Source organism: Esox lucius, chromosome 24, assembly GCF_011004845.1.
Source record: "Esox lucius isolate fEsoLuc1 chromosome 24, fEsoLuc1.pri, whole genome shotgun sequence".
NCBI classification, from domain to species: domain Eukaryota; kingdom Metazoa; phylum Chordata; class Actinopteri; order Esociformes; family Esocidae; genus Esox; species Esox lucius.
Window position 1 is genome coordinate 24,933,604 of NC_047592.1, and position 17,315 is coordinate 24,950,918.

A 17,315-nucleotide genomic window follows, 5' to 3' on the forward strand; every position below is an offset into this window, starting at 1 on the left:
CATAATAATGAGCCAAGCAACAGTTGTACGTTTAATTTTTTAGGTACATAATTCAGACATACAAAGTCAACTGTTAGAAAGTTCGACAAACTTCAAAGTTAGCTACACCTTGAGGGGATCTCCTCTTTAGAAAATATAGAAAAGTGTTTTCCGAAAAGATTATAATGTACAAGACTCGAATAGAGAGAACCTTATTGTTTAAAGTATAGCAAGCGCCTCATTAGACAGAAATGAGGTCCAGAATAAAACACTGGATGTTCAGAAATTGCACACATAAATACTTTTATATACAAGAAAATACTGCATGTATGTTTACTATATAGGCTTATTCAGAACATTCCTTCTCCTCAGCCCAATATAATCTTTAGGTAGTCCTTTAAGTAGTTAGCTCCTTTAGTTCATGAAAATATGGGCTCTGCTCTCTTCACCCAGACGGTCCCTGGTAGTTAATTGAAATAGTCCTGTGATATGTGATATATTCCTGTCAACAGCAACAAGAATGACGGTGTATATACAAAGTTATGGTAAAGTGTGCCACCTTGTGGAACAACAAGTCAGAATTTCTCATTTAAATGAAGCAAACACATGCTGAAGGAATACACACTTTTCCATTCTTCTGCCAGCACCCCCACTTGCTGAAAGAAAATGCACACTTATGGCAAAAACATATATATTTTTTAAATGTAATACACACGCTTGGGAAAAAAATTGCTATGATAAGAGATACTTTATACTAGTATTTTTGGTATTTACAGTGTTTTCATCAACCCTGTCCATACCTTGCGATAACATTCATCCTCTGTCCTGATCTTGTAAACATTTTGACTGTGCCCACAGTTTTTGATAGGTGCAGATCATTACATTATACTGGGATCTGGTTGTGATTGTGCCTGTATCCACTCAGTGACTCTGGGTCTCTTTTTGTACCTGACTTTAAAATGTATACTTTTTCCAGATCTGTTTATACTTGGCTTGATCAATCTGTTATTGTAAGGTTAAACTGTGAAAAATAAACTGGGCCTTGAGTGGATTTCTTTCAGAAGCGTATGAACTTGTGAATATTATGTCTGTAGGCTTGAATAAACTGGTTTTGATTTGCAGGTAACGGTTGGGAACTAAAACTATGTGGATGGGTCAGGTTTCGGGGAAGACCGTTGGGTGGTTCCAGGAATATGGTCTGGACGCCACTCTGGAAAACTGACTCATGCAAGGCTTTGGTACAGATCTATGCTCAGTTTGTCCTTTTACCTCCTACTGATTAAGACTATGGACAGATCCGAGATCACATCTAAGGATAAGGGAGCTGATGTGAATTTGGACCTTGACAATCTTGGGAGGCAGTCAGGCATGTATTTTGTGTGAATATCAACCAACAGTTTTGGACGGTAAAACTAATTGAATATTTGTTTCAAAAACCAATTGTATATGAAAAGTTTTTTTTAAATAAATACCGTCACAATATTTTCAAAGTGCATGTCAAATAACAAAAAGGAAGGGACCAGCTGTTTTGTTGCCTATTCAATTATGGCTATTCAATGCACATACAATGTCCTGATAAGATGGACTTTTGAATTAAGTGTGTAGATGAGACAAACCTTGACATGGACAGGATCACATTGATCAGACACTACAGCAAGACATAAACAAGGCTGTTGATCTAATGACTTGTTCTGTTTTTGTTCATACTGAGACAATTGTCTTGTTATATTTGTGAGAAAACTTGGGAACAAATTTCCTGTTATTATTTAATTAACTTATACTTTTTTAATCCAAAAATTACAAAAAGATATGTACGTTAACAAAAATATATATTGTTTTTTTGGGGCAGCATAATTTGCCTATGGGCCCACCCTTTGCCAAACCCTTGTCTGTACAGTTACCAACATATTGAAATGCCTAACCCTTGTCTGTACAGTTACCAACATATTGAAATGCCTAACCCTTGTCTGTACAGTTACCAACATATTGAAATGCCTAACCCTTGTCTGTACAGTTACCAACATATTGAAATGCCTAACCCTTGTCTGTACAGTTACCAACATATTGAAGTGCCTAACCCTTGTCTGTACAGTTACCAAGGTATTCAAGTGCAGTAAACAATCTGTTGATAACGTATGTTTGCACCCGTATGAATACTTCAGACCCCTGTCTACTCTGAGTTGGTTTAGTCCTTATACACCCCAGCGCTGACCCCTCCATCCCACCCCTCCACCGACCGATCATATCATACCATGGTCTCCGAGCCTGAGCCCTTTCCCGTGAAGAAGTCCCAAAATTGACTGGTATGACTTGGAGAGGGTTTTGCTCTCTCCTCCTGGGGCGTCTGTCTAACCCAGACACTGTTATCTCCCTGTGCTCCAAGGCTGGAGCAAGAGGCAGCTCCAAGGGCGAAGCTCAGACTTTCCCCCAACGGTGCCCTCCTTTCCTGGCTGAGGTGGTGGCTGTCTTCTGGGTGGACTCTGGAGCTGCTGGAAGGCTGGCCCAAACTCAGGAGGTTGTGGTGGGAGTGGAACTGTCTCATCTGGTTGATCGATTTGGACAACGCCTCGCTGGAACCTGTAGAGAACAGCCTCATTAGAACATTATTAGAATGTTATTACTAAGTAATAAGAGCTCTAACAATTGGCTCAATGCTTATCGTCACTTTATGATCACAACCCTGTTTAACCCTAACCTCAACTTAAATCTTAACTTCATGCTAGCGGTTTCATTAAAACAACTTGTAAATGCGTAGATAATATAAATTACCCATCCATCTCAGAACTGTCCTGACCTATCAGAACTAGGTTTATTGTCTTGTAAGTCAGGTGATCTGAACTTAAACCCAATACTAAATCTAAACCCATAACCTAATCTTAAAACCAAAAAAATGAATCTTAAACTTTTTTTTTTGGAAGGAAAGTAGATAGTCAATCTTCTTGTTAATTTTTTTTCCACCAGGCTTTTATTGCAAGAATCAGAGGGAGACAGAAGTAACGGGTGGAGACGATAGTGAGCCCCGGTCTCCGGCCTGGGAGCCAGAAGCATTACCATTTAACCACGGCTCAGAACCGTTAACCTACAAATGGTGGCTTACGTTTCTTGTTATTCTGGTGGCGATGGAGGATATCCAAGTTGAGAAACACTTCGCTGCTTAGGCTTCCGTCTCCAGGTCCATCTCGGTTAAAGAGGGGCGACGGGGGCTCAAGGGGGGACAGGCTACCACTAGACGCCCCAACAGAGTCAAGAGACGCCCCCGTGTCCCGACGACCCCCCGTAGCGTCCACCGTCTCCATCGTCAGGTGGCTGCTGCTACTGGGAGAGAGGAAAGGGGTGAGAGAGCATCCCAATGTTCCAGAATAGGTTTAGAACATGATTAGTTTAACCAGCAATGTTGGAGAATATTGGGCAGAAAGTCTCACGCTACTCAGGCTTTAGACTACACAGTGATTGAACAAGTATTTGGACAGTGACATGTTCTTTGGTTCTGTATTCCAGCACTTTGGATTAATACCTTTTGTACCATATAAAGGGAGGACTATTTACAAATCGAGATGTAATTTCTTAAATGGTTACCCAGATACGGATGGAAGTGTAACCCAATACTCACTGTATCATTTAAATTCTAAAGTGCTAGAATACAAAGCTCCAAAAAATTTCTCACTATACAAATACTTTGGGAGTTCACTGTTGTTAGAAATATATGGACCTTGAAGAGTATATCTACCTGAGTTTCCTACGGAGGAGATAGTCGATGATGTCAGGATCAGTCTGGATGAGACTCATCAGCACCTCCTGCTGGAGCTCTGCTGACACCTAGAGGATGGGAGGACAGAAGCAGCCAATCACCACTATCGTCCTGGAAATCCACTGGCTTCCTGTCACTTATGACGGGAACCCTCTCGGTCACTCCGCTCTGCTACAGCTGGTCACCTCATCATCCCCCGGTCCAAGCTGCAGGGCTTTCTCTAGGACTGCTCTCTTCCACAATCAATCCGTGACTCTGAATCAGTTACCATCTTCAACCACCAACTTAAGCCTAATCTGTTCAAACAAGCCTACCCCTAGCCCCTGCCCTTTCCCTTCATCCAGTGTCTTGTCTGAGTCATTTTCTTTACGTTTGTCTGTGTATTGTCTAGTCACTCTCCTTGGATGCTTTTTTGTTTTGTACCTGATGTAAAGCATCTTTGGTTCCCAGAAAAGCACAATATAGTTCAATGTATTCTTATTCTTATAGAAGCATTATATGAAGCTGGACAAACACTCCACCCGCCATCAGCGTGCACTTCCAATGGACATACTGTGAACAGGCGCTTGTAGTTCTGTATGAGGTGGAGAGTGACGTTGATGATGGCCGCGCTGTCCTCGATGCCCATGGCATGGGGGCTCATTTCTCGGTCGCCTCCGCCCCTCTCCCCTTGGAGCAGGTTGGGACCGAAGATCACAGCCAGGTTGGTCGCGGTCATCTTGTTGCCGGGAAGCTGTGGGGAGAGAGGATGAGAGGGGATGAGTTAGGGAAGGATAAAGAATGAGACCACATAGTACCAGTCAAATGTTTGGACACCAAATCATTCAAGGGCACCTCTTTAGTTTTACTATTTTCCACACTGTTGAATAAAACTGGAGACATCAAAAATATGCATTAACTCACATGGAATCATGCAGCAACCAAAATCAAAATACATTTCATATTGTAGATTATTGTAATTAGCCTCCCTTTGCATTCTCTCAACCAGATTCATGAAGTAGTCACCTGGAAAGCATTTCAATTAACAGGTGTGCCTCATTAAAAATGTATTGTGGAATTTCTTTCCTTAATGCGTTTGAGCCAATCAATTTTATTTGTTGTCGCCCCTGCAGAAGGCCATCATGATGTCTGTACTGTAATAGTCCAAACTATGGCAAAAACAGCAAAATAAATCACTACTGACAGACACCAGAGATGGGCAAAGATACATCAAAATGTATTTTAAAATATGATACCAAATACCTTAATTTTAAATGTATCAAAATAAACTACAAGATACAGCAGTGACACCATGTATCAAAATAAACTACAGTATTTTTGTATTTTAAAAATACTTTTACAAGGGAGAATGAAATCTCTTCGCAAACCTTCCATCAATCAGCCAATTTGATCTATCCCTTCACCAGGATCTGACTCAGTACATTAGGTAGACAATGTTTGATATCAACAGCTTTTCTCTGCCTAACGAGTCATGTGATAAATCTGACATGCAACCAGTTAACAGATGAAATATTCACATATCCCTGTGATCACCCAGATGAAGGTTCGCTTTAATGTCACCAACAGTTTAATGTTCAGGGTCAGGGTGATGTGAGTGGTGGATGGGTTGACAACCTGCTCTTTAATGGTGCTGCAGCTCAACGCCAACGTCAATGACAATGAGGCACACGTGTGTGCACCTAACAAGTTACACCATGGGGGTATTTCAGAAAGCAGGTTTAATGAAAACCTACAGTTAGTTGACTCAGAGTTGATGGAGACTCTGGGTTTACGGTTTCAAAGAGCCAGTTCAGCGTTTCTGTGAGTCAGTTACTATGGCAACATACTCCATGAAGCTAACCTGCTGGTCAGCAGGTTTTATTCAACTAACCCTGAGTTTGTCCTACTCTTTAACTGAAACCTGCCATCTGAATGTGTCAGACAGGGTGTATCCTTATCTCAAAGAGCCAATTGATATTGAAGCACAAACACTCCGCAGAAATCTCAGTTGGAGGAGAGTTATCAGACTCTGGATGTTTTATCATTCCCTAATGATTATCTGTTTGAAAAAATAATTCCACAGAATTGCAGTTGTCAGTCTAAGCAGTAATCACTTTATTTAGTATGAAGCTTTGTGACTTGAAGCACAAAGTCTACTTGCTTAGGAAATTTCACTTACTACTAAGATATGTTGCATGTAGCCACTGAAAGGTGTTAAATCAGGTAGGGGAGGCTAAACAGCATCACAATTGCTTTTACAAATTTTACACTTTTCCTCTTTGAAGTGTATATTTTTATTTCATCTTCAGTTGCAGCCAAGTATGTTTTGTGCCTGTTGGGTTGCACCTGCATAAACAGATGACCTCACTTGGTCCAGGCAAGTGAACTTGACAAGAAGTTTGTTGTTTTTGTCGGAAAATCTCCCACCAACTTCTACAGGTGCACCATTGACAGCATCCTCTCAGGCTGCATAACTGCCTGATATGGCAGCCGCTCCCATTGCAGAGTACGTCATCGGCTGCCATCTTCCCTCCGTGCAAGGCATCTACCATACACGATGCCTTAAGAAAGCACGGAACATCATAGACTACAACCACCAGGCTATGGTCTGTTCATACCGCTGCTGCGGTCTGGTTGACACTACCGGAGCATCAGGGCATGCACTTCCAGACTCCCCAACCAGCAACACTGATCTATGATCATATTGACCACACATGAACATTCCAAATGCTCTGATGTCTTTCTATGTACATTTAATGTACATTAGAATATTATTTTGTATTCATAGGCATATTACACTCATATTATATTTATAATATTCAATACTTCTACCCATTTTGTTCATATTTCCCATCCTACTCTCTTTAAAATTGCTGCTGGTTTACATTTGTATGTATATTTTTATGTATAATTCTAACTGCGTAAATGTGTGCCATGTCACAAGAATGTCACTTCAGAATGACGCTGTGTTATTCAGTGCATCTGATAAATAAACTCTGAACTTGATATTCCACCCACACATTATATAAATGTTTTAATGAGTGGAAGACTCGAGATGCGACCTGGATTGTCTCTGTCAGCAATTTTCTGCCACGCTAGCACACATTCTTTTACTGCTGATACTGTATTCCTTTTACTTTAATATCCTGCATGTGCATTCATTAATTGTATTGTTGCATTGATGAGGGCTTTTTATCTCCTCGTCAACCCAGAGTTGTGGTTTCACCTCAGAGTATGTTAACCCTGCTTTCTGAAATAACCCCCCCCCTAAAAAAAACGTATCATAGGCTGAAAGTAGCAAGCTAATGTTAACTGTGAGAGCGGCTACTCTGGTAAAATAGTTGGCTAGAACATTACATAAATTGGTAAACGATTTAGCCTAGGCTACTAAAACTTAACATGATCTGTTAAAAACTTTAGCAATTTATGCTAAAAATGGATGGAAACGTATCTGCACGTTTCTCATCACGACCTTCTTCAGTTATGGAACACTTTTCTGTTCTGATCTCAACAAGTCTTGGCAAATTAGTGAGTACGCACTAGCGATGTGTATTTGTTCGTTCACGAATGATTTGTTCGTTTTGAATGAATCTTTCTAGTGACTCGGGACTCGTTCAATTGTATTGTTTATTCGAAAGTTTGACAGCGGGTTTCTACATCACTTGCTTCATACCCGGTCCTCCAGCTCAGTTCTCCGATCAACATCTTCTGTATGTACATTCGCAGAGAAAAATAGATCAAGGCAGGAACATCATAAAGACATGGTTATAACTGATAACTGACTATAATAATTTATATAATTAGTTGATGACTGATGTCATGAAAAAGCATAATAAAAAAAGCATTTTATGATGTCAACATGTAGATTTCGCAGTATTTTTTAACTACAAAAGTATTTTGATACAAAATGTGAAGCAATTTTTATCAACCCTATCAAATACAAATTACAAAATCCATGTTTTTTTAAAAATACGTATTTTAGAAAAAAATACTTGTTGGGCCAAAACACACGAGAAAAGGACATTAGACCAGTGGAAATCTGTCCTTTGGTCTGAGAGACTGTCAGTAATGTATTTACAAGGCACAGTCAACCAGCATGGCTTTGCCATTTTTGGATTATCATTTGTTTTTCAACATGACAATGACCCAGAACACCCAGAAGAACTCCAGTCTGTGTAAGGGCTAATTGATCAACAAGGCTATTTGACCTGGCCTCCACATTCACTCAACCTAACGGAGATGAATTGGGATGAGTTGGACCGCAGAGTGAAGAATAAGCAGCCAACAAGTGCTCCGCCCCTTCAAGACGGTTGGCAAAGCATTCCAGGTGACTACCTGATGAAGCAGGTTGAGAGAATGCCAAGAGTGTGCAATGCAGTCATCAAGGCAAAGGGTGTCCACTTTGAAGAAATGTATTTTAATTTTTGGAACACTTTTTTTAGTTACCAAATGAATCAAAGTGTGTTTAAAGTTTTGATGTCTTGTTGGAAATACTCTTGAATGTTGTGTCCTAAGTTTTGATTGGTACTGTATAAGGTTTAAAGTGTAAGTTGGGAACCACTTCAGTGTAGGTCACAGGGTTGGTCATGGAACAAGCTAGAGAAAGAGAAATCAGTTTGAAAACTAAAATGTAATTCAATATTTAATTGAGAGAGAGAGAGAGAGAGAGAGAGTGTGGGGAGGGGGGGCAAGGAGATTGGAGGGGAAAAGAGCAAGAGAAGTGAGACTTAACCCAAAATCCATTTTGTTCCCCCCTCTTGAGAGCGAGAGAGGAGGAAACTGGCGTGTTGAGGAGGGACAAACGCTGCCAGAGAAAATACAGAGGAAAAGAACAACATGACCTGGCAGAACGGGCAGACAGAGTGGCCATAGATACAGAGTGCCCCCCCCCAGGCAAGGCCACCACTAACCTCCTGGTCCCGGGGGCCGGTGGTGTCTTGCGCGTGGCTCTGGACGGTGTGTAGCAGACTGAGGAGACGGAGCAGGGTGTCACAGTTGCAGGGGGGTAACAGGTAGAGGAGCTGCTGGAGATACAGGAACTGATCCATCCCTCTCAGAACTGGGGGGGGGGGGCAGAGAGAGGGAGAGACAGGGGAAGAGAGATAGAGGCAGGAATAGACTTAGGAATAGTTTAGACAACACTGAACATTTTTGTTTTTAATTCCTTACATATTTTTTCAGGCATTGTTATGCTTTATTTGACAGTCAGTGAGCCGGATTCCAACCCTTGCTGCAGCAGCACACGTCAACAGAACACTGACACCCTAGATGAGCATAATTCTAAGTAGGCAGTTATAATGGTTGCATGCATACAGGTAGTCTGAGTGTGTGTGTGTGTGCGCGCCGTACGGTTGGCGTGCAGGAAGGCAGCGTAGAGCTCTCTCGGCAGCAACGGGTCGGGCATGTCCCTGAGGAACTCCTTCAGAAGAGCGGCTACGTCGTGGACACTGTGCTCCTCATCCAAACAGACATCTGCGCCCATGTCAAAGTCCTCACGCAGCTAGACAGAAAGCAGAGACGAGATTAGACACACACACACACACACACACACACTTTGCAGAAGAAGCCATTGTGAGTCAAAATAAATCCAAGTTCACACGAGCCCTGCCACAAATACGGTGGGATTCCTACGTGGGTGTTTCTTTCAAAACAGGAAATGACAGGGATCATTGACCTTCAGTGCTAAAGTACACAGTGGAGAAGAAGTACACCTGCCACAATATCAACACTAAAGCCTACATCGCAACTTAGATAAAAGAAAAGTGATGTAGTTGGACTAACATTTACTTTAAACCAATTTATGTCACAGAGTTTTCCCACACAACAGGAAATGCACACTCCTAGTTTTGTTATTTCGACAACACCGCCATCAGATTTAATTTGCCTTTATGAAAGACGTATCATCCCCAGTCATCCCCTTCGTGTTTTCATTTGCCCTTTATGGAAGACGTATCATCCCCAGTCATCCCCTTCATATTTGTTTTTGCCCTTATGGAAGGCGTATCATCCCCAGTCATCCCCTTCATATTTGTTTTTGCCCTTATGGAAGACATATCATCCCCAATCATCCCCTTCATGTTTTCTCCATCTATGATCTACACCAGAAGCAGGAAAAACTAGATTAGACAGCGTCCAAGGTAAAAAAAAAATGACTCACTTGTCGAACTCTCTTTTTGGAGCTCCCAACACGAAAGATTCCCACAGTTTGTAACCCTGTTGACGATAAGAAGCAAATTCAAATTATTAAAACACTTAAATTCTAATTAGTGATACACTTTAGATTATTGTCACAGAATATTTTCAGTTTTAAGTGTCCAAAAGGAGGCTCAATCGATGAGTAACCTAGCTTGAAGAATTGTGTTAACTCTCCTGCCCAATGCCTGGGCTTTAGCTTAGAGGGATAACATGGTCTAATCTGCAGACATCCAGGTTTTGCTGAGCAGCTGACAACCGCGGCATCACCGTTCAATCTCGTGAAAGAATACACTCCCTCAATTTGGTACCAGCACTAACCATATTTCTCTATGTGGGAGCAGCAGCGCTCTACGACACGGGGGACCTGTCTGTAGATGGGGTTGAGGCTCAGCTTAGTCTGGGTTCGCCCCGTGCCTCCGGCCGCGTTCTTCTTCAGCTCCAGCTCCGCGGGGTGCGACAGCTGCAGCGCCTCCAACAGGCGGGACTGACTCTCTACCAGATCCGAAATGGAGTCCACCGATAGGCCACCCTTTTGGGGACGAGAGGATAAGTGGAAGGCAGAGTCTAAGCATTTTTAGTTCAAATTTCAAAACCTTTTAGGAAGACTTAGAATAAGACAAAAATGGATAGAAAGGAGGACATGGCTGAAGATGGAAAACGAAGAATTTACGGAGACAAAAAGTTTGGAGCAGAGGAAACATTTGACAGAGGGAAGAGGCGACATTAGGAAAGTATGCATGAGGACAAACGTGAGAGGATGGAGCTAGGGAAAGAGAGAGGGGAGAGTAAGTTGGGACAGAGGGAGGGAGAGAGACAGAGGGAGGGAGGGAGACAGAGGGAGGGAGACAGGGAGACAGAGGGAGGGAGCGAGACAGAGGGAGGGAGGGAGACAGAGGGAGGGAGGGAGACAGAGGGAGGGAGGGAGGGAGACAGAGGGAGAGAGACAGAGGGAGGGAGACAGAGGGAGGGAGGGAGAGAGACAGAGGGAGGGAGGGAGAGAGAGAGACAGAGGGAGGGAGAGAGACAGAGGGAGGGAGCGAGACAGAGGGAGGGAGCGAGACAGAGGGAGACAGAGAGGGATGGAGACAGAGGGAGGGAGACAGAGGGAGGGAGGGAGGGAGGGAGAGAGACAGAGGGAGGGAGGGAGACAGAGGGAGGGAGGGAGCGAGACAGAGGGAGGGAGCGAGACAGAGGGAGGGAGCGAGACAGAGGGAGGGAGGGAGAGAGACAGAGGGAGGGAGGGAGAGAGACAGAGGGAGGGAGGGAGAGAGAGAGACAGAGGGAGGGAGGGAGAGAGAGAGACAGAGGGAGGGAGAGAGAGAGACAGAGGGAGGGAGAGAGAGAGAGGGAGGGAGGGAGAGAGACAGAGGGAGGGAGGGAGGGAGACAGAGAGGGATGGAGACAGAGGGAGGGAGGGAGACAGAGGGAGGGAGGGAGGGAGAGAGACAGAGGGAGGGAGGGAGACAGAGGGAGGGAGGGAGACAGAGGGAGGGAGAGAGACAGAGGGAGGGAGAGAGACAGAGGGAGGGAGCGAGACAGAGGGAGGGAGCGAGACAGAGGGAGAAAACATATGAGTGATAGATGGTGGAAAGGGAAGGCAAAAGGATTTGAACAAATATTTCTCCTGGCGTCAAAATCAGCTTTCCGTCAGTGGATCACAAATAGAATAAAGTCATGCCAGTTGCCATCAAAAACATTCTTGAAAAATACAATGACAATTTCCCCCGAATGTCCAACCATTTAAAAAAAGTAAGAAGACAGTGGAATAACAGGAAAATTATATTTCCTGTGTCAGTTTAATCAGGCCAGTGTTTAATGTTAATGTCTAAACCGCTGGCAACAAAAGTGAGTACACCCCTAAGTAAAAATGTCCAAATTGGGCCCAAAGTGTCAATATGTTGTGTGGCCACCATTATTTTCTAGCACTGCCTTAACCCTCTTGGGCATGGAGTTCACAGGTTGCCACTGGAGTCCTCTTCCACTTTCCGTTTGAGGATGCCCTACAGATGCTCAATAGGGTTTAGGTCTGGAGACATGCTTGGCCAGTTCATCACCTTTGCCCTCAGCTTCTTTAGCAAGGCAGTGGTCGTCTTGGAGGTGTGTTTGGAGTCGTTATTATGTTGCGGCCCAGTCTCCGAAGGGAGGGGATCATGATCTGTTTCAGTATGTCACACACAGTACATGTTGGCATTCATGGTTCCCTCAATGAACTGTAGCTCCCCAGTGCCGGCAGCAATCATGCAGCCCCAGACCATGACACTTCCACCACCATGCTTGACTGTAGGCAAGATACACTTGTCTTTGTACTCCTCACCTGGTTGCCGCCACACACGCTTGACACCATCTGAACCAAATACGTTTATCTTGGTCTCATCAGACCACAGGACTTGGTTCCAGTAATCCATGTCCTTAGTCTGCTTGTCTTCAGCAAACTGTTTGCTGGCTTTCTTGTGCATCATCTTTAGAAGAGGCTTCCTTCTGGGACGACAGCCATGCAGACCAATTTGATGCAGTATGGTCTGAGCACTGACAGGGTGACTTAGGCCATCTTTATGAAGAGCAACAATTCTTTTTTTCAGATCCTCAGAGAGTTCTTTGCCATGAGGTGCCAAGTTGAACTTCCAGTGACCAGTATGAGGGAGTGTGTGAGCGATGACACCAAATTGAACACACCTGCTCCCCATTCACACCTGAGACCTTGTAACACTAACGAGTCACATGACACCAGGGAGGGAAAATGGCTAATTGGGCCCAATTTGGACATTTCACTTACGGGTATACTGACTTATTTTGCCAGCGGTTTAGACATTAATGGCTGTGAGTTGTCATTTTGAGGGGACAGCAAATTTACACTGTTATACAAGCTGTACACTCACTACTCTACATTGTAGCATAAGTGTCATTTCTCCAGTGAAGAAAAAATATATAATCAAATATTTACAAAAATGTGAGGGGTGTACTCACTTTTGTGAGATACTAATATATATATATATATATATATACATATATATATATATTCTTTGTTTGACAGGTTAGTGGTGAAATACAAAATAGTTTTTGCTGAAAGAGCAGTAAATTGGACCAAGCAGCAGCACTACCCAAGATCACAGTGTTGTAAAGAAGGGGATGATGGAAAGGGAGAAGGTCAAAGTGCAATGGGCCAGACTTATACCCGTGCCAGGCTCAGAATCTAAGGCCGCTACACCACCTTAGACCACAGGACAGTGTTTTCATTACAAAATGTTTCTATATTTGCATTCATTTATATATGTTACGTTTATTCGTCAACTCTTGTGTTGTCTCCATATTTTCCACTAGAAGTCAGTGTGTGTGGGAGTTTGTGTGTGTGTTGCTACTGTGCAGTGTATTGTGTGCCAAACGAGTCGTTGACGTCTTTGTGCCTCTTGATAGCAGAACAACAAACAAGTCTTCCATAAACATCAGTGCGTAATTGAATCCAATCCGGGTTTCTACACAGGTGAGTCGTAACAGCACACTCAGGCCTGAGGCTGCATCTAATTCATCTAGAGCACAGGCTTCACTGGAAACAAGCCTATCATGCCCTAGACTAAAACTATTTTTTCCTCATCCCCGAGTGTTTTCTGGGCTGATAATCGCTGAGCTCGGAATGTTTTCACCAAGATAGTGTTGATTATGTGTGGGTTCCCATAACAGACTGGCGCTTCAGTTCAATCATGCAGACCAGGACACTACACCAGGTAAAAGCTCCAAGTTGGAAGTTGGATCTTTTACCTCTGCCAAGACTGCCGTTAAGGCATCCAGCTTATACACAAACACACACAGCAGGGGCTTAACTGACACACACACACACACACACACACACACACACACACAAGATCACATACACAGACAAACACATAGAGGTGTATTAAACACACCCACACCCACATAACTCTGTTGCTTTCCGCACACTGAGGCCTCGTGAAAATGAACACTTGCACGAGCACTCAGTATTAAGCTGTGCTAGTATTTTGACGCCTTAACAACTAAGAACTAACGATTAAGAACTCTAACTCCATACCAGGACCAGATACTGACTGTGTTTGGGATGGAGGGAGCTAGGCAGAAGGCAGATAGACTGAACTGTCTGGCTGCTCCAAATTGCACCCTATTCCTTGTATAGTGCACTTCTTGCACACTAAGGAGAATAGGATGCTATCTGGAATGGCAGACTGGCTTTTCTAGTGTCAATTCTGATTACCAGCCAAGTTGAGAGAAATACTGATCTCCCATTCCCCTCCATTTGCTTTGAAGCTGGGTGGATTGTTATTGTTAAAGTGAATCCAAGTCAGATTTATTCAGCGGACATGTTTGGATGCATTAGGCGGTAAAAGCTGTTTAGGCTAACATGTTCAAGTGCCAAATGCCTAGATTAGAACTGTTTGCTTGTTTTTGTGGGGATGCGTTAGCCGACCCTAATCTGAAGCTGATAAGTCGTGACTGACAAGTGTTTGTTGACAGGTTTTTTGAAAGCCGACCAGAGGCCGGACTAGAACACTGTATTTTGGACAGAACTTTGTGGATGTTTGCGTGTGTGTGTTCGACAACCCACCCGTCGCTGCACTCGAGCAGTGTTATCTAGGAACCTGGGCGAGAGTGGCTTGCTGAGGAGCTCCAATGCTGACGATGAAGATGATGATGATGATGTAGTTTCACTGAAGGGTGATGAAGGGGAGATGCAGAGAGGTTTGTTTCCATTGGACTGCTGCTGTTTCTCAGCCCTGAACCTCAGGACACTGGCCTCTAGATCCAGGCAGTCTCTCCTGCTTTCCTTCAGTGAAAATCAAATGCAACTTGATTTCAGATGGATCCAGAAATCGCAACACACTGTGTGGTAAATTGTATATAATTGCACCATACAGATCTACGGATAAAATACATTGAACAAAATTAACACTTTTGTTTTTGCCCCCATTTATCATGAGCTGAACTCAAAGATATAAGACTATCTCTATGTACACAAAAGGACTATTTCTCTCAAATATTGTTCACAAATCTGTCTAAATCTGTGTTAGTGAGCACTTCTCCTTTGCCGAAATAATCCATTCACCTCACAGATGTGGCATATCAAGATGCTGATTAGACAGCATGATTATTGCACAGGTGTGCCTTAGGCTGGCCACAATAAAAGGCCACTCTAAAATGTGTAGTTCTACATCTTTGGATTCAGCTCATGATAAATGGGGGCAAAAACTAAAGTGTTGCGTTTGTAATTTTGTTCAGTGTACATACACAACCGTTCAAAAGTTTGGGGTCACATAGAAATGGCCATGTTTTCCATGAAAACAGACATGAAATTAGTTTGAAATATAACAAAATGAGCAGGAAATATAGTTTATATATGAGAGTGATAAAGTGATAGGAGTTGGGTGGAGACAGGCTCCCAGAGAGCATGACAAAAACACAAACTAAAGATAATAATATCAAATATGAAATAAATCTATATTTTAAACCTTTAGAGCATCCTGACGCTGCTTGAACGCACGATCGTTGGCTATAGCCTGGGAAAGAGGGATGCCAAACGCCTTGGCGGCCGTTTCTGTGGGAGGGATGAAGGGAGGGAAGATGAATACATGGAATGAAAAAAAGAAGCAGATTTTAACTCTTCTCCTTCCCCTGTGATTTAAGGGTTAAATAGCCATACATACAAAGCATTTGTGGGAAGTGAACTAATCAACATGTTTAGACTATATTGCCTAAAGACGAAAACATTATTCACTGTTCCAAAATGTACGGAGGGTCAAGTTTGCCAGTTGTCAAACTATACAATGATTAAGTTGTCATTTGACAAGTTATATGTTGCCGCAACAAGTGGCCTTTTAACCAGACTCGGTGAGCAATGATTACATTTCATTGTTGTGACATTTTCGAAGGAACCCGCTGTGCTAGCTGTGGCCTACACTGTGACGCTGTAAACTGGGTTAATCTTTCCCAAATCTCACGGATGGGAGGATGTCAGAGAATGATTGGGAGACATGGGTTACAAGAAGGCAGATGCAACAGCAACTCAACTCTCCAGTTACAGTGCTTCACTGTCCTGGTCCAACAATACCAGTGCCACGTCAACTGGCTGACATTACCTAGCTCGCATTCGTTTGTCGGCGTCCATGGGGGATTTGGGCGGGCAATTGAGTAACACACACACACAACAGAAGACAGAAAGTGGGTCAGACTGGCACCATGCCCGAATGTTAAGCTCTAAGGATAGTGGGATTGGCTGAACTTAAAATAACCCTAACGTCTTTCTCTGCTCTCGGTATCCCCCATTTGCACACAGTGTCTTTCTTTTTTTGTCACGGTCAACCATCAGATTAAATAAATCCTAGCTGTGCTTTATTGACCCAGGAAACATACTGTACGTGGGGGAAAATGAGTCAAGTGGATCTCTCTTTGGGTAGAGGATATATCTTCATCCCCCCACAGTAACATTCTCTTTCCTGAACAGTCTTTCCTGTCCATCTCTATTTCTAAACCATCTCTCTTTTTCCTCTACCTCTTCTCATTTAACTTTCCCTCTCTCACAGAAACACATGATCTCTCAGTCCATTCCTCTATTACCTCCTATTCTCCCCTTCCACCCATCAGTTATTTTCCTTGAAACTGGTCCAAGGTACACTAAAGCTATCGACACGTGTGGAGGTACATCAGAAGACCCAGATGGGCTGGCAAACCCTTAAGCATGTGCCAGTGTTTGATTGTGAGCCAGCAAGTGGCTAACTAACTGACATGCTAGCTGGCCAATGAGTTATTAGGCTAGCTGATAAACAGGCTAATAAGCAAGCTGGTGAACACACTAGAAATCTAAAGTCAGCAGGCTTATAAGACAGAGGCCTAATTAGTTAATAAGCAAACTTGCTCGTTTTTTAACTGGCTAATAAGCTAGCTGGATAGCTATCCTTATTCAGTGAACAATGCCATCTGATACTGTAACAGCTTGATAGCTTAGCTGCTTAACTGACAGTTGGCTGTTTTATAGTAGTAGCTCTAATGTCTGGACCCCTCTGGAGAGTAGTCTGACTAATAAACATGCACACAAGCAGATGTGCATCCCTGGTTATGATACATTTTACGGTAAACTATTACTAGAATCGGCTACTACAGCATCACTCGTCACTCGACAACTGGCCCCTGTAGGACTATGACTTATGGGTAAAAATGTCATTTCAGTACGATAATGACTCCAAACACTCGGCAAACACACTTAACATCAGCTTGAATCAGAGTATTAGACTGGCCACCTCAGAGACACGTCATTTAAGCCATATAAAGTGAAGAGTTATGGTAAATCCCACAAGAAACCAGGAAAATGTACAACCCCGTTTCCAAAAAGGTTTGGACGCTGCATAAAATGTAAATAAAAAATAGAATGCGGAAATCATTTAAACCCTAGGTT

The 17,315-nt window shown here is 43.1% G+C and overlaps 1 protein-coding gene across 6 annotated transcripts in view; it reads right to left on the reverse strand.

The window, feature by feature from the left end:
* Positions 1-18: 18 nt before the first annotated feature.
* arhgap36 (Rho GTPase activating protein 36) overlaps positions 19-17,315 on the reverse strand; it is a 69,296-nt gene continuing 51,999 nt past the window's right edge. For 3 of the 6 annotated variants that reach the window (XM_034290351.1, XM_034290349.1, XM_034290352.1), the window contains 11 exons: positions 15,376-15,461; positions 14,475-14,693; positions 10,220-10,430; positions 9,864-9,919; positions 9,056-9,206; positions 8,617-8,765; positions 8,439-8,510; positions 4,281-4,460; positions 3,707-3,795; positions 3,077-3,294; positions 19-2,556 (listed from right to left, as the gene is read on the reverse strand). In XM_034290351.1, the coding sequence (XP_034146242.1) occupies positions 2,225-2,556; positions 3,077-3,294; positions 3,707-3,795; positions 4,281-4,460; positions 8,439-8,510; positions 8,617-8,765; positions 9,056-9,206; positions 9,864-9,919; positions 10,220-10,430; positions 14,475-14,693; positions 15,376-15,461 (1,763 nt within the window). In that variant the 3' untranslated portion in view covers positions 19-2,224. The remainder of the gene's footprint in view (positions 2,557-3,076; positions 3,295-3,706; positions 3,796-4,280; positions 4,461-8,438; positions 8,511-8,616; positions 8,766-9,055; positions 9,207-9,863; positions 9,920-10,219; positions 10,431-14,474; positions 14,694-15,375; positions 15,462-17,315) is intronic. The other 3 variants (XM_034290350.1, XM_029117266.2, XM_029117268.2) reach the window with 3 other exon arrangements.